General features: G+C 37.9%; 4 protein-coding genes across 7 annotated transcripts; 3 read left to right on the forward strand and 1 right to left on the reverse strand.

The window, feature by feature from the left end:
• Nucleotides 1-76: 76 nt before the first annotated feature.
• On the forward strand, nucleotides 77-2,362 carry LOC130495184 (E3 ubiquitin-protein ligase At3g02290). 4 transcript variants are annotated; one of them, XM_056986466.1, is made up of 6 exons: nucleotides 99-215; nucleotides 326-433; nucleotides 1,044-1,194; nucleotides 1,281-1,707; nucleotides 1,788-1,897; nucleotides 2,076-2,362. In XM_056986466.1, the coding sequence occupies exons 3-6, from the start codon at nucleotides 1,075-1,077 to the stop codon at nucleotides 2,100-2,102; spliced, it is 684 nt and encodes a 227-aa protein (XP_056842446.1). In that variant the 5' UTR covers nucleotides 99-215; nucleotides 326-433; nucleotides 1,044-1,074; the 3' UTR covers nucleotides 2,103-2,362. The 4 variants fall into 4 exon arrangements, with proteins under 4 accessions (XP_056842445.1, XP_056842443.1, XP_056842446.1 ...); XM_056986464.1 differs by having other exon boundaries at nucleotides 100-215; nucleotides 939-1,194; XM_056986465.1 differs by having other exon boundaries at nucleotides 77-433.
• A 239-nt stretch (nucleotides 2,363-2,601) lies between these two features.
• Nucleotides 2,602-4,929, forward strand: LOC108861453 (F-box/LRR-repeat protein At3g58980-like). Its single transcript, XM_018635317.2, has 4 exons — nucleotides 2,602-2,742; nucleotides 3,132-4,037; nucleotides 4,209-4,349; nucleotides 4,436-4,929. Exons 2-4 carry the CDS (start codon nucleotides 3,159-3,161, stop codon nucleotides 4,709-4,711), a joined length of 1,296 nt encoding a protein of 431 aa, XP_018490819.1. The 5' UTR covers nucleotides 2,602-2,742; nucleotides 3,132-3,158; the 3' UTR covers nucleotides 4,712-4,929.
• A 1,028-nt stretch (nucleotides 4,930-5,957) lies between these two features.
• On the forward strand, nucleotides 5,958-8,907 carry LOC130495180 (uncharacterized). Its single transcript, XM_056986453.1, has 9 exons — nucleotides 5,958-6,112; nucleotides 6,344-6,621; nucleotides 6,811-7,004; nucleotides 7,102-7,149; nucleotides 7,235-7,307; nucleotides 7,387-7,558; nucleotides 7,769-8,200; nucleotides 8,339-8,530; nucleotides 8,624-8,907. Exons 2-9 carry the CDS (start codon nucleotides 6,363-6,365, stop codon nucleotides 8,670-8,672), a joined length of 1,419 nt encoding a protein of 472 aa, XP_056842433.1. The 5' UTR covers nucleotides 5,958-6,112; nucleotides 6,344-6,362; the 3' UTR covers nucleotides 8,673-8,907.
• Nucleotides 8,908-11,774, reverse strand: LOC108861455 (developmental protein SEPALLATA 2). Its single transcript, XM_018635319.2, has 7 exons — nucleotides 11,107-11,774; nucleotides 10,411-10,492; nucleotides 10,183-10,244; nucleotides 9,999-10,098; nucleotides 9,825-9,908; nucleotides 9,548-9,693; nucleotides 8,908-9,329 (listed from the first exon to the last, which is right to left on the reverse strand). Exons 1-7 carry the CDS (start codon nucleotides 11,289-11,291, stop codon nucleotides 9,236-9,238), a joined length of 753 nt encoding a protein of 250 aa, XP_018490821.1. The 5' UTR covers nucleotides 11,292-11,774; the 3' UTR covers nucleotides 8,908-9,235.
• Between the last annotated feature and the right edge of the window lie 570 nt (nucleotides 11,775-12,344).

The raw sequence follows: 12,344 nt of genomic DNA on the forward strand, positions 1-12,344 counted from the left end.
GATCATATTATATAGTTTATTATGTCCTTTAATTATCATTACTTTAAACAGAGTGTTATTTAATTAATCAAGTCGTATTTTTAAAGGTCGAATTCTTGTTTTTATAATTGAAGCTCCATTGGCATTCAACAAAGCTCTCTCACCCACGTTCGACAACAACAAACATCATTCATCGCCATCATCTCCAGTGTCTCCCCCTTTTTTGAATTTCCTGGGTTAATTGCGAAATATTAAAATTAATGAGTTCTCAATATTTAATTAATTTTTAAAAATTTTAATCTTTTCTTATTGGTTCTCTCTCACTCTCTCTTGCGTCGGTTATCAGTTTTCATCGCTCTCTCTCTCTCTCTTTACGCTGAGCCCCGATCGGAAGGTTGATTTTGGGGGCAATTGCTTCTTCTCTCTCCGTCCAGCTCAATTCTCGATCAAAAAGGTTTGCTCTTTCTTTTCAGTTTGCGATCATTTCAATATTAGTGGAAATGGGTTTGTGATAATTCGATTCCGATCGTTTCTGATCTCAATTCTCTTGTCAAATTTCGCTGATTTTTTTTTGTGTTTGATTCACTCTGTTGTTTTCTCAGTGCAATCAATATTGTTTTTTTTTAAAACCTTCTCTATGTATCTTAGCTCAATTGGGATTTGTCTGTTTCTCACTTGTAGTAAAGTTTTTATCTTTCTCTTGGAGATTTACCTAAAAATAGGGGGTTTTATCAGTTTATGTGCTTGCATTACACTTTATGTTAAAGTTAGCTCCGTTAGTGTTTGAAGTTCAGATCGAAACAATCAGTTGCTACTAAACATAAGTTTTTTTTACTGGAAATGGGTTTAGTAGATGTGCTTGAAGCAGCTTTGTGATCACATCATTAAGGAATCAAAACCATTTTATCATCTTTTGTTTTTTTTTTGATAAAGGGTTTAAAAGCATTTTATCATTGCAGACAACTTAACTTGGAGATATGAAGCAGATTGTTTACCATACGTTTTGAGGAACTAGAGACTTCTTTATATAGAAACTACTTTCAATCTTTTGTTCTGAGGTTAAGAAATCATAGAGAGGAGGAGGAGAAGAAGAAGATGGGATGTGTTTCATCTTGCTTTCGAGTCCAAGACATTGATGAGTACATGAATCCAAATAGCTCTGTCTATAGGAACTGTCCCTGCATAAGATGCCTTGCTCGTAACTTCCTTAACCTGGTACGTTCACTCACTCGCAATTGCCTTTTTTTTTTTTAATCAGTATGCTTAATAATCTCACGATCTTTCATGTTAAATAATGGCAGTATGTATCCATGTTCGGAAGAGGGGAAACCCGCGCTCTACCATCTTCCGTTCAAGCTAGCACTACTGCATCGATAACTTCCTCTTCTTCGCACGATAACTTTCTATCTGAAGCCTTCCGTTCTACTCCGAGGCCACTGCCTTACGACGCTGATCCTAGGCACTTCCGTTCGCTCGTCTCAAGACGGGAGAAGGGTTCAAGTCATTCCCATGAGGAAGCTGAACCTCTGAGAAGTGATAGCGATGCGGATTCTGAATCTTTCGGATGCAAATGGGCAAATAACAAATCGGTTGTCTCTGAGAAAGATCCCAAAGAAGAGTACTCCAGTAAATCCAGTCTTAGGATTATGAAATCAAAGTCAGCGTCTGGAAACATATGGGATTTTCCTTTGTCTGAAGATGAAGATGCATGTCCAACTTGTCTTGAAGGTTGTTTTTTTCTTTCGTTGTTTCCTTTCTTTGTTGCTTTTAGGCGTTAGCATTCATCGTGTCTTGTTTGGCTTTGGCAGAATATACATCAGAGAACCCAAAGATTGTAACGAAATGTTCTCACCATTTCCACCTTGGTTGCATTTATGAATGGATGGAGAGAAGTGAGAACTGTCCTGTCTGCGGAAAGGTAACCTCTCTCTTCATTCTCACAACATATATGCTTTTTGAAAATTGCATGGTCTATGAGATGAGAAGCTTATGTTCTTTTCATGGTTTTATCTGCCTGAGAAAGATGTGTGATAGATACAGAGAAGTCTCCTTATAAAGAGCTCCCATTATTATTTTTCCAATGTCCTTGTGTGCAGGTGATGGAATTCAATGAAACACCATGAACATCAATCATCAATCATCTATCTGTGTGTCCTGTATCTGAACTGAAACCGGGGAAGATGGCAAGGCAATTGCAGAGGGGAGGTTTCTGTAAATTTGGCTTGTTGGTTTTTGTGAATATTGTCATTTTACAATGTTAAAATATATGAAGCAGAAAGGGTGAAAATGTACCTCTGCAACATTTTAAGCTTTTTATGATATGGCCAAAAAAATGCAAAACAAGAAGCAATGTTCCCTTTTCTTAAGTGATTCTTCTGAATAACTTGCCTCTGTTGTATTGTTGAATCGTCAATCTCTTACATAATTGTTGGTATATAAGTTACTTTCCATTTTTTTGTGTTGAATCCAAAGGGGATTGCTGGTATATAAGTGACTGATATACAAGCCTTATCGAAAAGGGGGAATAGAGAACAACTGAAAGTGTGTGGACTTTTGAGTAAATGTTTCATAAAATGAAGGACTTACTGTGCTAATATACAGAAAATTATCAGAACTTTACCCGATGTACATGTATCGGAGACAATGAACCTCCGTTTTATTACACAGAATAACACGGTAGGCATCATCGCCCAAACCGAACACACAAATAGAAGGGTCCAGAAACTTCGATTCTTGTCAAAGTTTCAACATTGATCTTTAGAGGTATGCTCTCCCTTCTGTTAAATAAGTTTCCTTTTGACTTGTTATGAATCGAGTTCTCGTTTGTGTGTTGTGTCATCTTAGTGGTGAAAGATCGTTCCTTTCTTTTTTTTTTTTTTTTTTTTAAAAGTTCATGATTAGCCCTCTCTCTCTCTCTCTAAAAGATGGGTCTTGCTAAAAGTTTACTTGATTTCGTGATAGCTTTTGCTCATTTCTGTTAAAATCTGAGGCATTCACGTTAGTCGCTGGAAACTCCACTCGACTTATTTAAAGCGAAACCTATTAGAGCTGTCTTGTCTTTCCTCACCTGTGATAAGTTTTTCCAGCATTCTCAAGTTGATTGCTGCAGACGATAACTTTCTTATTCTTTTTTCTTGAGTTCATTTTTGTAGGGATGGACAGGATAAGCAGTTTACCAGATGGGTGTGATCAATCACATCTTGTCTTTCTTAACGTTGAAGAAGTCTGCTCAAACTTCGGTTCTTTCAAAGAGATGGCGCATCCTCTTTGCCTTCTCCCCAACTCTTGATTTGTTACCGTACAAAAATCAGATGCGGCGACCAAGATTCTTGAGATTTGTAGAAAGAGTCTTGTATGTGTCAGGAAACTCCTCCATAAAGAAATTCTCCCTGAGCTGTTGTAGAAAGGGTTATCGCACCAAGCTTTGGTTACGTGATGTCCTGAATCGTGGTGGTGTATTGGATCTTCATCTCAGTCTGGGCGTAGCTGATGCTGATCTGCCGGGTGAGATTTTCACTTGCAAGACACTTGTGGAACTTAAACTAACAGGGTTTTGTATCAACGAGCTTCCTGATGATGCTTCTCTCCCTGCTCTTAAGAAGCTTTTCCTGAACTCAGTTCAGTTCCATAGTCTCCCTCATGTTTGTGCCTTTGCAAAGCTTCTTTCAGCTTGCCCCGTTCTGGAGGAGTTGGTTTTAGTTGATTTGAGGTGGGATCTGTGGAAATGGTCTCGCTCCCTATCCAGCCCTAGCCTTCGGAAACTTACTATTAGACATAGACAATTCAGGGGTGTTAACATGTCTGATTTTGGGAGCATTACTATTGATACTCCCAGTGTTACCCATTTAGACTACGAAGATCTTGTCCCCAGTTCCTATCTGGTTGTCAATCTCAACTCCCTTGTCGAAGCAAATCTCGATCTTGTTGTCACAGTAGACCACGGTTGGAACTCACGTTTAGCACGAGAAGGTGATAATATTACTTGCAATCCAACAGATCTGTTCAAGGGGATGAGAAATGTTCAAATCATGAACTTGTTATCTCCGGAAAGTTCGGAGGTAACTCTTTTCCTTCTTTATTTATTGGTTCTTTTCTGGGTATAATATGCTATTAAAGAAAACTGAAAGAAACTGATGAATTGGAATCATATCCTTGGTGAATATGAGACTTTTTTATCTTTAAATGATAGTGGTCAATGACTGACCTAGTTAATTTGATTTTTGTTTCAGATATTCTATTTATTCCGTGGAGCAATCCCAGTGTTTGAAAAACTGTTTCATTTATCTATTACAACGGAATTAACAGCCTGCTGGAGTGGACTGGTCTTTCTGCTAAACCATTGTCCTAATCTAGAGACTCTCACCATCAAGGTAAATGACCTCTTAACCTTGTAAGTTTATGGATAAACTTCAAAATCTTCAATATTGCTAATCCTCTCAACTCTCTGTTGCTTCAGGGTCCCTTTCATTATGATTCATCTGATTCTGTTTGCGACTGCTTGTCGGGATATTCTTTCCTTCTGTCATGTCATCTGAAGGTTGTAAAGATAACCGAGTACGAAGGAACTACCGGCGAGTTGTTACAGTTAAAGCATATTTTAGAGAAACTATCACGTCTTGAGCTGTTGGAAGTTAGTATTTGGGGTACAGGTGACCTGAAGTTTCAAACAGCTAAGGATTTGCTAATGCTTCCAAGAGCTTCGTCCAAGTGCAAGATCCAGGTCATCAACTAGCTCATCATTCGTTTCCAAATTCAGCACAAAACTTTGATTTTGTTCACTTACCTAGTTAGACTAAGAAGAGGTCTTGTTTCCACCTGAATCTGTTTTAAAACTTTTTATACATTGTCAGAGAGTTTTTCTCACTGCTGTAATTTGCCTTTTGATCTTTATCATACTTTTGTGATAGAGTCTAGTTATCTATTACTTGTAAATCCCAAGCTCTTCGAATAGCAAGTGTTTACAGCTTTGTATCTCAACAATGGATCACTCTCATCACGAAATCACCATCATCGACAGTCTCATAGCGACTGAAAACAGAGGACTCATATCGTCACTCAAATTACACATACAAAGCGTGAAACGCGAATGAGCTAATAACTCCTTATTTAAACTCAGCTACCTACACTGAGATGTTTAACTGCAAACATTCTATTTCATTCCGAAGGTTCTCTCGTCTTGAGTTATTTCCTCATTCACCTTCGCTACCTCCTCTTTTCCCTTCTTCCTTCTATATAGTAAGCCTTTTTGAACCTATCATTTTGTCTATGGAAGTTGTTCTGAACTGTTGAGTATGCTTCTGTCATGGGATTGTTCTCTTATTCTTAGTTGATGTCTTAACTGACCAACAGATCTTTACTTTATAGTGATAAGAGAATCTGCTCTCCAAAAAAGCTCAATTTTCTCATGTTCCTTTTCATGGCTTCTTCTAGATTGGTCTGCCTGAGAAAGAAGATGTGTGATAGATAGAACAAGTGAAACGCATGTTCCTTTGTATGGCAGGTGATGGAATTCAACGAGACACCATATGATCATCGATCATCAACCATCTATCATTTGATCTCTATCTTGTGTCTGAACTGAAACCGGGGATGTTTTTTTTGTAGATTTGGCTTGTTGGTTTTTGTGAATATTGTCGTTTAATCAAATGGTAAGATTTATGAAAGCAGGAAGGGAGAGAATGTACTTCTGCAATATTTTAAGCTTTATGGTAACTCCTTGAATGGAAAAATGCTTAAATGCTTAAATGCCTCTCTTGTATTCTTGAATCGTCGAAAGGCATGCATCATCGTTGTTATATAAATCACTTTCCTTTCTATGTACTCAATCCAAAGAACACAACAAATTACTGATGTACAGTTGTGTGAAAAAAAAGTTTTGTGGAATGGGGGAAAAGACACAACAATTGAAAGTTAAGGGACTTTTAAGTAAATGTTCCGTAAAGTGAAGGACTTACAGTGCTAAGATACAGAAAATTTCTCAGAACTTTACCGGACAACGAACGAACGAACGAACGACCCTCATTGGCTCTCTCCTTCCGTCCGTTTTATTACACACATCGCCCAAAAACCGAACACACAAAAAGGGTCCAGAAACTTGGATTCTTCTCAAAGTTTTCAACATTGATCTTTAGAGGTATGCTCTCTCTTCTATTAATTAGTTTCCTTTTGAATTTGTTGTGAATTGAGTTCTCCTTTGTCATCTTACTGCTGAAAGTTTCTTTCTTTTTAAAATTCATGATTAGCTCTAAAGGTCTTGCTAAAAATTGCTTGATTCGTGATCGCCTCTCTAAAATCAGAGTTTAGTTCGTTGATAAATGCATATAAAAGGCATAAATTTCGAGACTTTTTGCAATTTTGGTGGCAGGATTCTTTGTCTCAAATAAATGGATATCGGAGAGATCATTGGGGAAGTTGCTGCTCCTGTGAGTATCCCAACAAAGAGCGCCATATACGTCTGGGGATACAACCAAAGCGGACAAACCGGTAGGAGAGGACAAGAGAGTCTTTTGCGTATCCCAAAACAGCTTCCTCCTGAGCTCTTTGGTTGCCCTGCTGCTGGTGCCAATTCCCGTTGGCTAGACATCTCCTGTGGCCGGGAACATACGGCCGCTGTTGCATCAGATGGATCTCTCTTCACTTGGGGTCTGTCTCTCAATTTCCATAAACGCACATTGCAGTTTTTTTTTTATTTGATACAAAGTTATTTCCTGTTATGTAGTCTTTGGATTATGCTTATGTAATTACTGGATCTTGTGGTTGAATCTTAGGCAATATGTACTTTGCTTTAAGTCAGGGTGGTTCTTACATTTTTGATGTCTATGGTCATTTCAGGTGCCAATGAATATGGTCAGCTTGGGGATGGAACCGAGGTTGGGAGGAAGAATCCAAAGAAAGTGAAGCATCTGCAGTCAGAGTTTGTGAAATTTGTGTCTTGTGGAGCTTTCTGCACTGCAGCTATTGCCGAAGCTCGTGAAAATGACGGTACTCTTTCCAAGAGTAGACTCTGGGTTTGGGGACAAAACCAGGTAACTATATAGGAGGTTTATTCCCATTTAATGGTATGTGACTGAAACCAAAGTTGTAGCATTATCTTATGATTTTTTTCAAAACTTTCCATGTTAGGGATCAAATCTGCCACGCTTATTTTCAGGGGCATTTCCTGCTAACACGGTTTGTACTCTCAACTCTCTCATTGAGGAAAGAACAAGTGACTAATAAGCATTGACAGTTGAATTGGTGTATAAACATGTTTTAGGCGATTCGCCAAGTTTCATGTGGGACAGCTCATGTTGTGGCTTTATCAGAGGATGGCCTTCTTCAAGCTTGGGGTAAAGAAACATTGTTATAAACTTGTTTGTGGTAGAATAGAACTATGGTGTTTATGATCCTAAGTTTTTGTTTTGTAAGGCTATAATGAGCAAGGTCAGCTTGGTAGAGGAGTCACTTGTGAAGGACTACAAGCACCTCGTGTGATAACTGCTTATGCCAAGTTCCTTGACGAAGCACCCGAGCTTGTGAAGATTACGCAAGTTTCATGTGGAGAATACCATACTGCTGCTGTCTCTGATACGGGCGAGGTGTAAGTTTTCCAAAGGCCTTTCTCTTTGAAAACTTTGTGGTTATTAACCAATTCTCTGCAAGTGTTCTGGGAAAGGAAAGTCTTTCTGATGGAGAATGCTTGAGGAAGCAAATGGATTCCTGACATTTGACTATGCAAGTCTCCCTCCCTTGTGCTTAACATCTTTCAGCTTTCTTACTCAGTGTCCACTCCTTATCTCTTTCGTTGCAGTTACACTTGGGGACTAGGAAGCATGGGCCAACTCGGCCATGTTTCTCTTCAGTCCGGGGACAAGGAGTTAATACCGAGGCGAGTCGCTGGTCTGGATGGTGTGTCCATGAAAGAAGTCGCTTGTGGCGGTGTGCACACTTGTGCTTTATCTGTGGAAGGAGCGCTTTATGCTTGGGGTGGTGGCCAAGCAGGACAGCTAGGCCTTGGTCCTCAATCTGGTTTCTTGTTTTCTATCTCTAATGGAAGCGAAATGCTTCTACGCAATGTTCCGGTTTTGGTCATCCCTACCGATGTCCGGCTTGTCGCTTGTGGACATTCACACACTCTGGTTTATATGAGAGAGGGACGGATCTGTGGTTGGGGATACAATAGCTATGGTCAAGCAGCAAATGAGAAATCATCCTATGCTTGGTACCCATCGCCTGTTGACTGGTATTAGCTCAAACAAGTTTGTTTGTTTGTTTGTTTTTTTACTTTATTCAACTGCTATATACAAACTAAAAGGTTTCTGATGCAGACATTTTGATATTTTTCGGTTAGATTAAGGGGAAACTTTGGCGTTGTTTTCAGGTGTGTAGGACAAGTGCGGAAGCTAGCAGCAGGAGGTGGTCACTCAGCTGTTTTAACCGATGCATTCTCGTTGAAGGAGCTATGTGAGTTTCAGTTAGCAGATAGTGTGAACCTCTCAAATGCTTCAAAGATTCAAGATGTTGCATTCAGGATGGGTTCCGAAGCCTTAGCCCGCCTCTGTGAAAGACTCAGGTAATAATGTTATTGACCAAACTTCTCTGTTACATATTGGGAAGAATCCAAGTCAACCAAAGCTAATTACAATGTGAATGGTTTGTGTTTCAGGGAGCAGTTACTTGATGGAGACTTTACTGATGGGGAAGAAGTATACTAAAATGGCACAAACCCAAACTCTAGAACAGTTTAGTACTGTTGGAAGTGATTATATGCTATTTATCATGTATCATTGAACAATTGGAAATATGTAGTAAAACTAGAAAGTCCATTCTTCAGCAGAACTCTCTGTATCATTTTACTTCTCAGGACATAGTACTTTATTATCTGTGCTGTCTGTAACTATCTATTCTGTACACTTAAGACTTGGAAATAAAAGCTGGATCTTGGTGGCATTGTGTGAAGTGTTGAAATCTCATTGTTAATTTGAGAGCTTATTTGCCTCTTTTGCAAGCTGTCTCTGCAGTTACTGTTAGCAATGTTAACATTTCACACATTACAATCCGTAAGCAAGGTTTCAAAAGGCACAAACATCTTCTGCAACAGAAGAGTGGTGTTGAAGGCTATCACGACTATATATAGCCACTTATGTCATTACATAAACACAATTCATTACATTCCGTACTAATATAATCCATATCTCATTTTCATCATCAAGAACCCACCACTTGAACGCTTAAAGATCCAGCTTGTTCTCATCATTAGATTAGAAGCATGCATCACTCAGAGCATCCAGCCAGGGATGTAGCCGTTTCCTGGTTGGATCTGACCTTGAGTCGTTACAGCCATTTGCTCTGAACACACTGGATGGTTGTACCTGTTTTCATCACCACAATAACATAGGTTTAACAATCTAGAACAGTGTCTGAAAAACTCAAGGCCTTTAAATCAAAAAGGATTTTTCCATGTTTGAGTTTTGCCTCTTTCAGACATCAAAATGCTGAAACATAACACCAAACAATGCGTTTTTTAAACCAAATCTACAGTGCTAAGCTTTATCTTGTTAAAAGAGCAAAAGAAGTTGTTTGGTTTTACCCAATTTGCAAAGTGGGATCACATTCGAGAGACTGGAACAGTCCCTGAGATTGAGTCTGATGATGTCCATAGGCAACATTTTGCTGATCACCGCCTTCCCATGTCCCTCCTACGTGGTGACTTCTCATGCCTATCATATCTTCCAGCTAAATAAAGCACAACATAAGATTGTGAGATTCAGACTTAAATATAAAGTGGGACTATATATATATATATATATATATATATATGAAGTTTTGAGCTTCTATTAGAAACTAGAGAGAGAGAAGCATCCTACCTTCATTGACAAAGCTCTATTGGCTTCGAGCAACATATGCTCTTTGCCTTGGAGGTCAGTGAGCTGGTCAAGCATATACTGTGTCTACACGAAACAAGCATTTTCAGACATTCGCACGCAACTAAACCAATTCAGGTGTGTTCTGTAGATATAAAGTGGAATAATTAAAATCACCTTGATGCAGCGAACTTGCTTCAGAGAGCCGTCTAGTTGACGCTCAAGCTGCTCTAGCTCTTTTGAGTTCAAAGGTCCAAGGTCTTCTCCAAGTAAATTTCTGCAGTAACATACACTTACATCAATTCAAACATGTAATATTGATATGCTGTTTAATATGTGAGCATACATGATACATACATACCTCTGCTGAAGTTGCAGATTTTCATATCTACCTTTCAGCTTCAAATACTCTCTGTAGCTATTCTGAAAAAAAAAAATGCCAAGCAAAGAGACGTTAATGTTGGACTCTTTGACTGAAAGTTTTATCTTCGTTCCAATCTGCGAATCTTTTTGAAGCTCTAGGTTCTTTCTTAGTTATAACAAATAAAATTAGTTAGTTAAATGATGGTAGAGAGGTGGAGAACTAAACCTCGAGTTCTTTGGCAGGTTTGTTGTTGACTTCAATTGAACCATAACTACACTTCTGGTATCTGTCCAGTGTCTTGAGCATGCTGAAAGATCAAACCATAAGTAAATAATTGATGAGAAGAACAAACTGTTAATAAATTATTAATTTAAGGGCTGAATTAGAAACTAATAAATATATAAAAACTGTTAAGAAGAAGATCTTTTGGGATAATTGAAAAGAGATGTAATTAAATTCCTTTGGTACTTAAATATCTGCATGAAGTTGAGTAAGACTGGTTAATGCATGAATCCACAAATTATTCTACGTTGGATCTTTATATATTTTTTATTGAAATCCGTGAATCTTTAGCTACTTTAACAATCTCTAATCAGACATATATATCTGTGTTGAGACCAACATATATTAGTATATCATTTAAGACACTTCTGTAACCTATAGATCTCGAATCTACTCAAAAATGACATGAGAAGAGATCAGATCTCAAAATTCATATCAATTCAAAACTGAATTAACCACAGCCTTAGAGATCAGATACAAAAACTGAAAATCAAGTTTGTCAAAAGTAATCAAGAACCAAAAGCACAACATAATCAAGAAAGATAAACGTCACAAGATTTTTAAAATGTAAGATCTATACACAGATCTAACAAAATTTTAAACATGAACCAAGAGATAAGAGAGTATATAAGTAAGTACTTGGAGGTGCTGCAGAACTCATAGAGCTTGCCACGGTTGGAGAAGACGATGAGAGAAACCTCAGCATCGCAGAGAACAGAAAGCTCATAAGCTTTTTTCAGCAAACCGTTCCTACGCTTAGCAAACGTTACTTGTCTGTTAATCTTGTTCTCTATCCTCTTTAGCTCTACTCTTCCCCTTCCCATTTTGATATGTAACCTTATTAGGGGATGTAAATGTTTATCTATATACAGACACACACACACACAAACACGAGCTGGGTTTTGCTTTTTTTGGATGAAAGACCTTTTCTTTTTGAGAAAAAAAATCAAACCCTAGATTCCTCAAGAACAAGAAGAAGAAAGGAGTTAAGAGAAGAGAATATAAAGAGGAAACTTTTGCTATCTTGTTTGGTTGTGATTTGATTGTGTAGTAGGGTTCTAGTTTCTTCTTTAGATCATTTGTGTGTGTTTGATCAGATTGTGAATCTGAAGGAAGCTTCTGTAAATCTAGAAATGCTATAAAGATAAGATATTTTGTGAGGGTGAGAGAAACATTAGGGTTTGGTGATGTATCCAGTGTGTTTCATTCACATAAAGTTAAAATATTCTCTCACTCTCTTTTCTACCCGCGTCACAGAGGCGCCATTGTTTGCAATGAATTGCTACTAATTAAGAGAAATGAGGTTCATAATTCATGTCTATTACATAGATAATTAGATATTGTGTGTTTCCACTCTTTTATGTTTACAGGCATTGCCTAACTTCACAGAAAATTCTGAAACATCGATACAGCATAACTCTACTATTACCTACGAAATTTTGATTCTTAAGTGTTTATGTATGTACCTTTCTTCTTATTTAGCTTAAGAGAACGTAGTTGTCCAATTTGGCACGAGAACTATCGTTCATTAAATAGGCACGTGTGTAATGTAGTTATGGGTTACTTTTGTATACATATTCCAACGAAATAATATTATTTCTGTCTAATAAGTGGTGAGGCGCGTGGGAGTGGGATTAACATTTGGCTTCTACAGTAACAATACGAAAGTAGCTATCATCATTTCTACTTCACAAGTTGCAGAAAAACCTCTCATACCTTAATATGGACATTGTATGTGTCGCATGGCTATTGGCTCATATCTTCTTCTTTTTTCAACATCTATTGGCTCCTATCTTTTTTTTTGTCGACATTCTTTTTTTTTTTTTTTTTTCCCAAATTAAAATTTCATTAAAGGCCCAAAGCCTATTACAAACCGG

This window comes from Raphanus sativus, chromosome 5 (assembly GCF_000801105.2).
Source record: "Raphanus sativus cultivar WK10039 chromosome 5, ASM80110v3, whole genome shotgun sequence".
Lineage (NCBI taxonomy): Eukaryota > Viridiplantae > Streptophyta > Magnoliopsida > Brassicales > Brassicaceae > Raphanus > Raphanus sativus.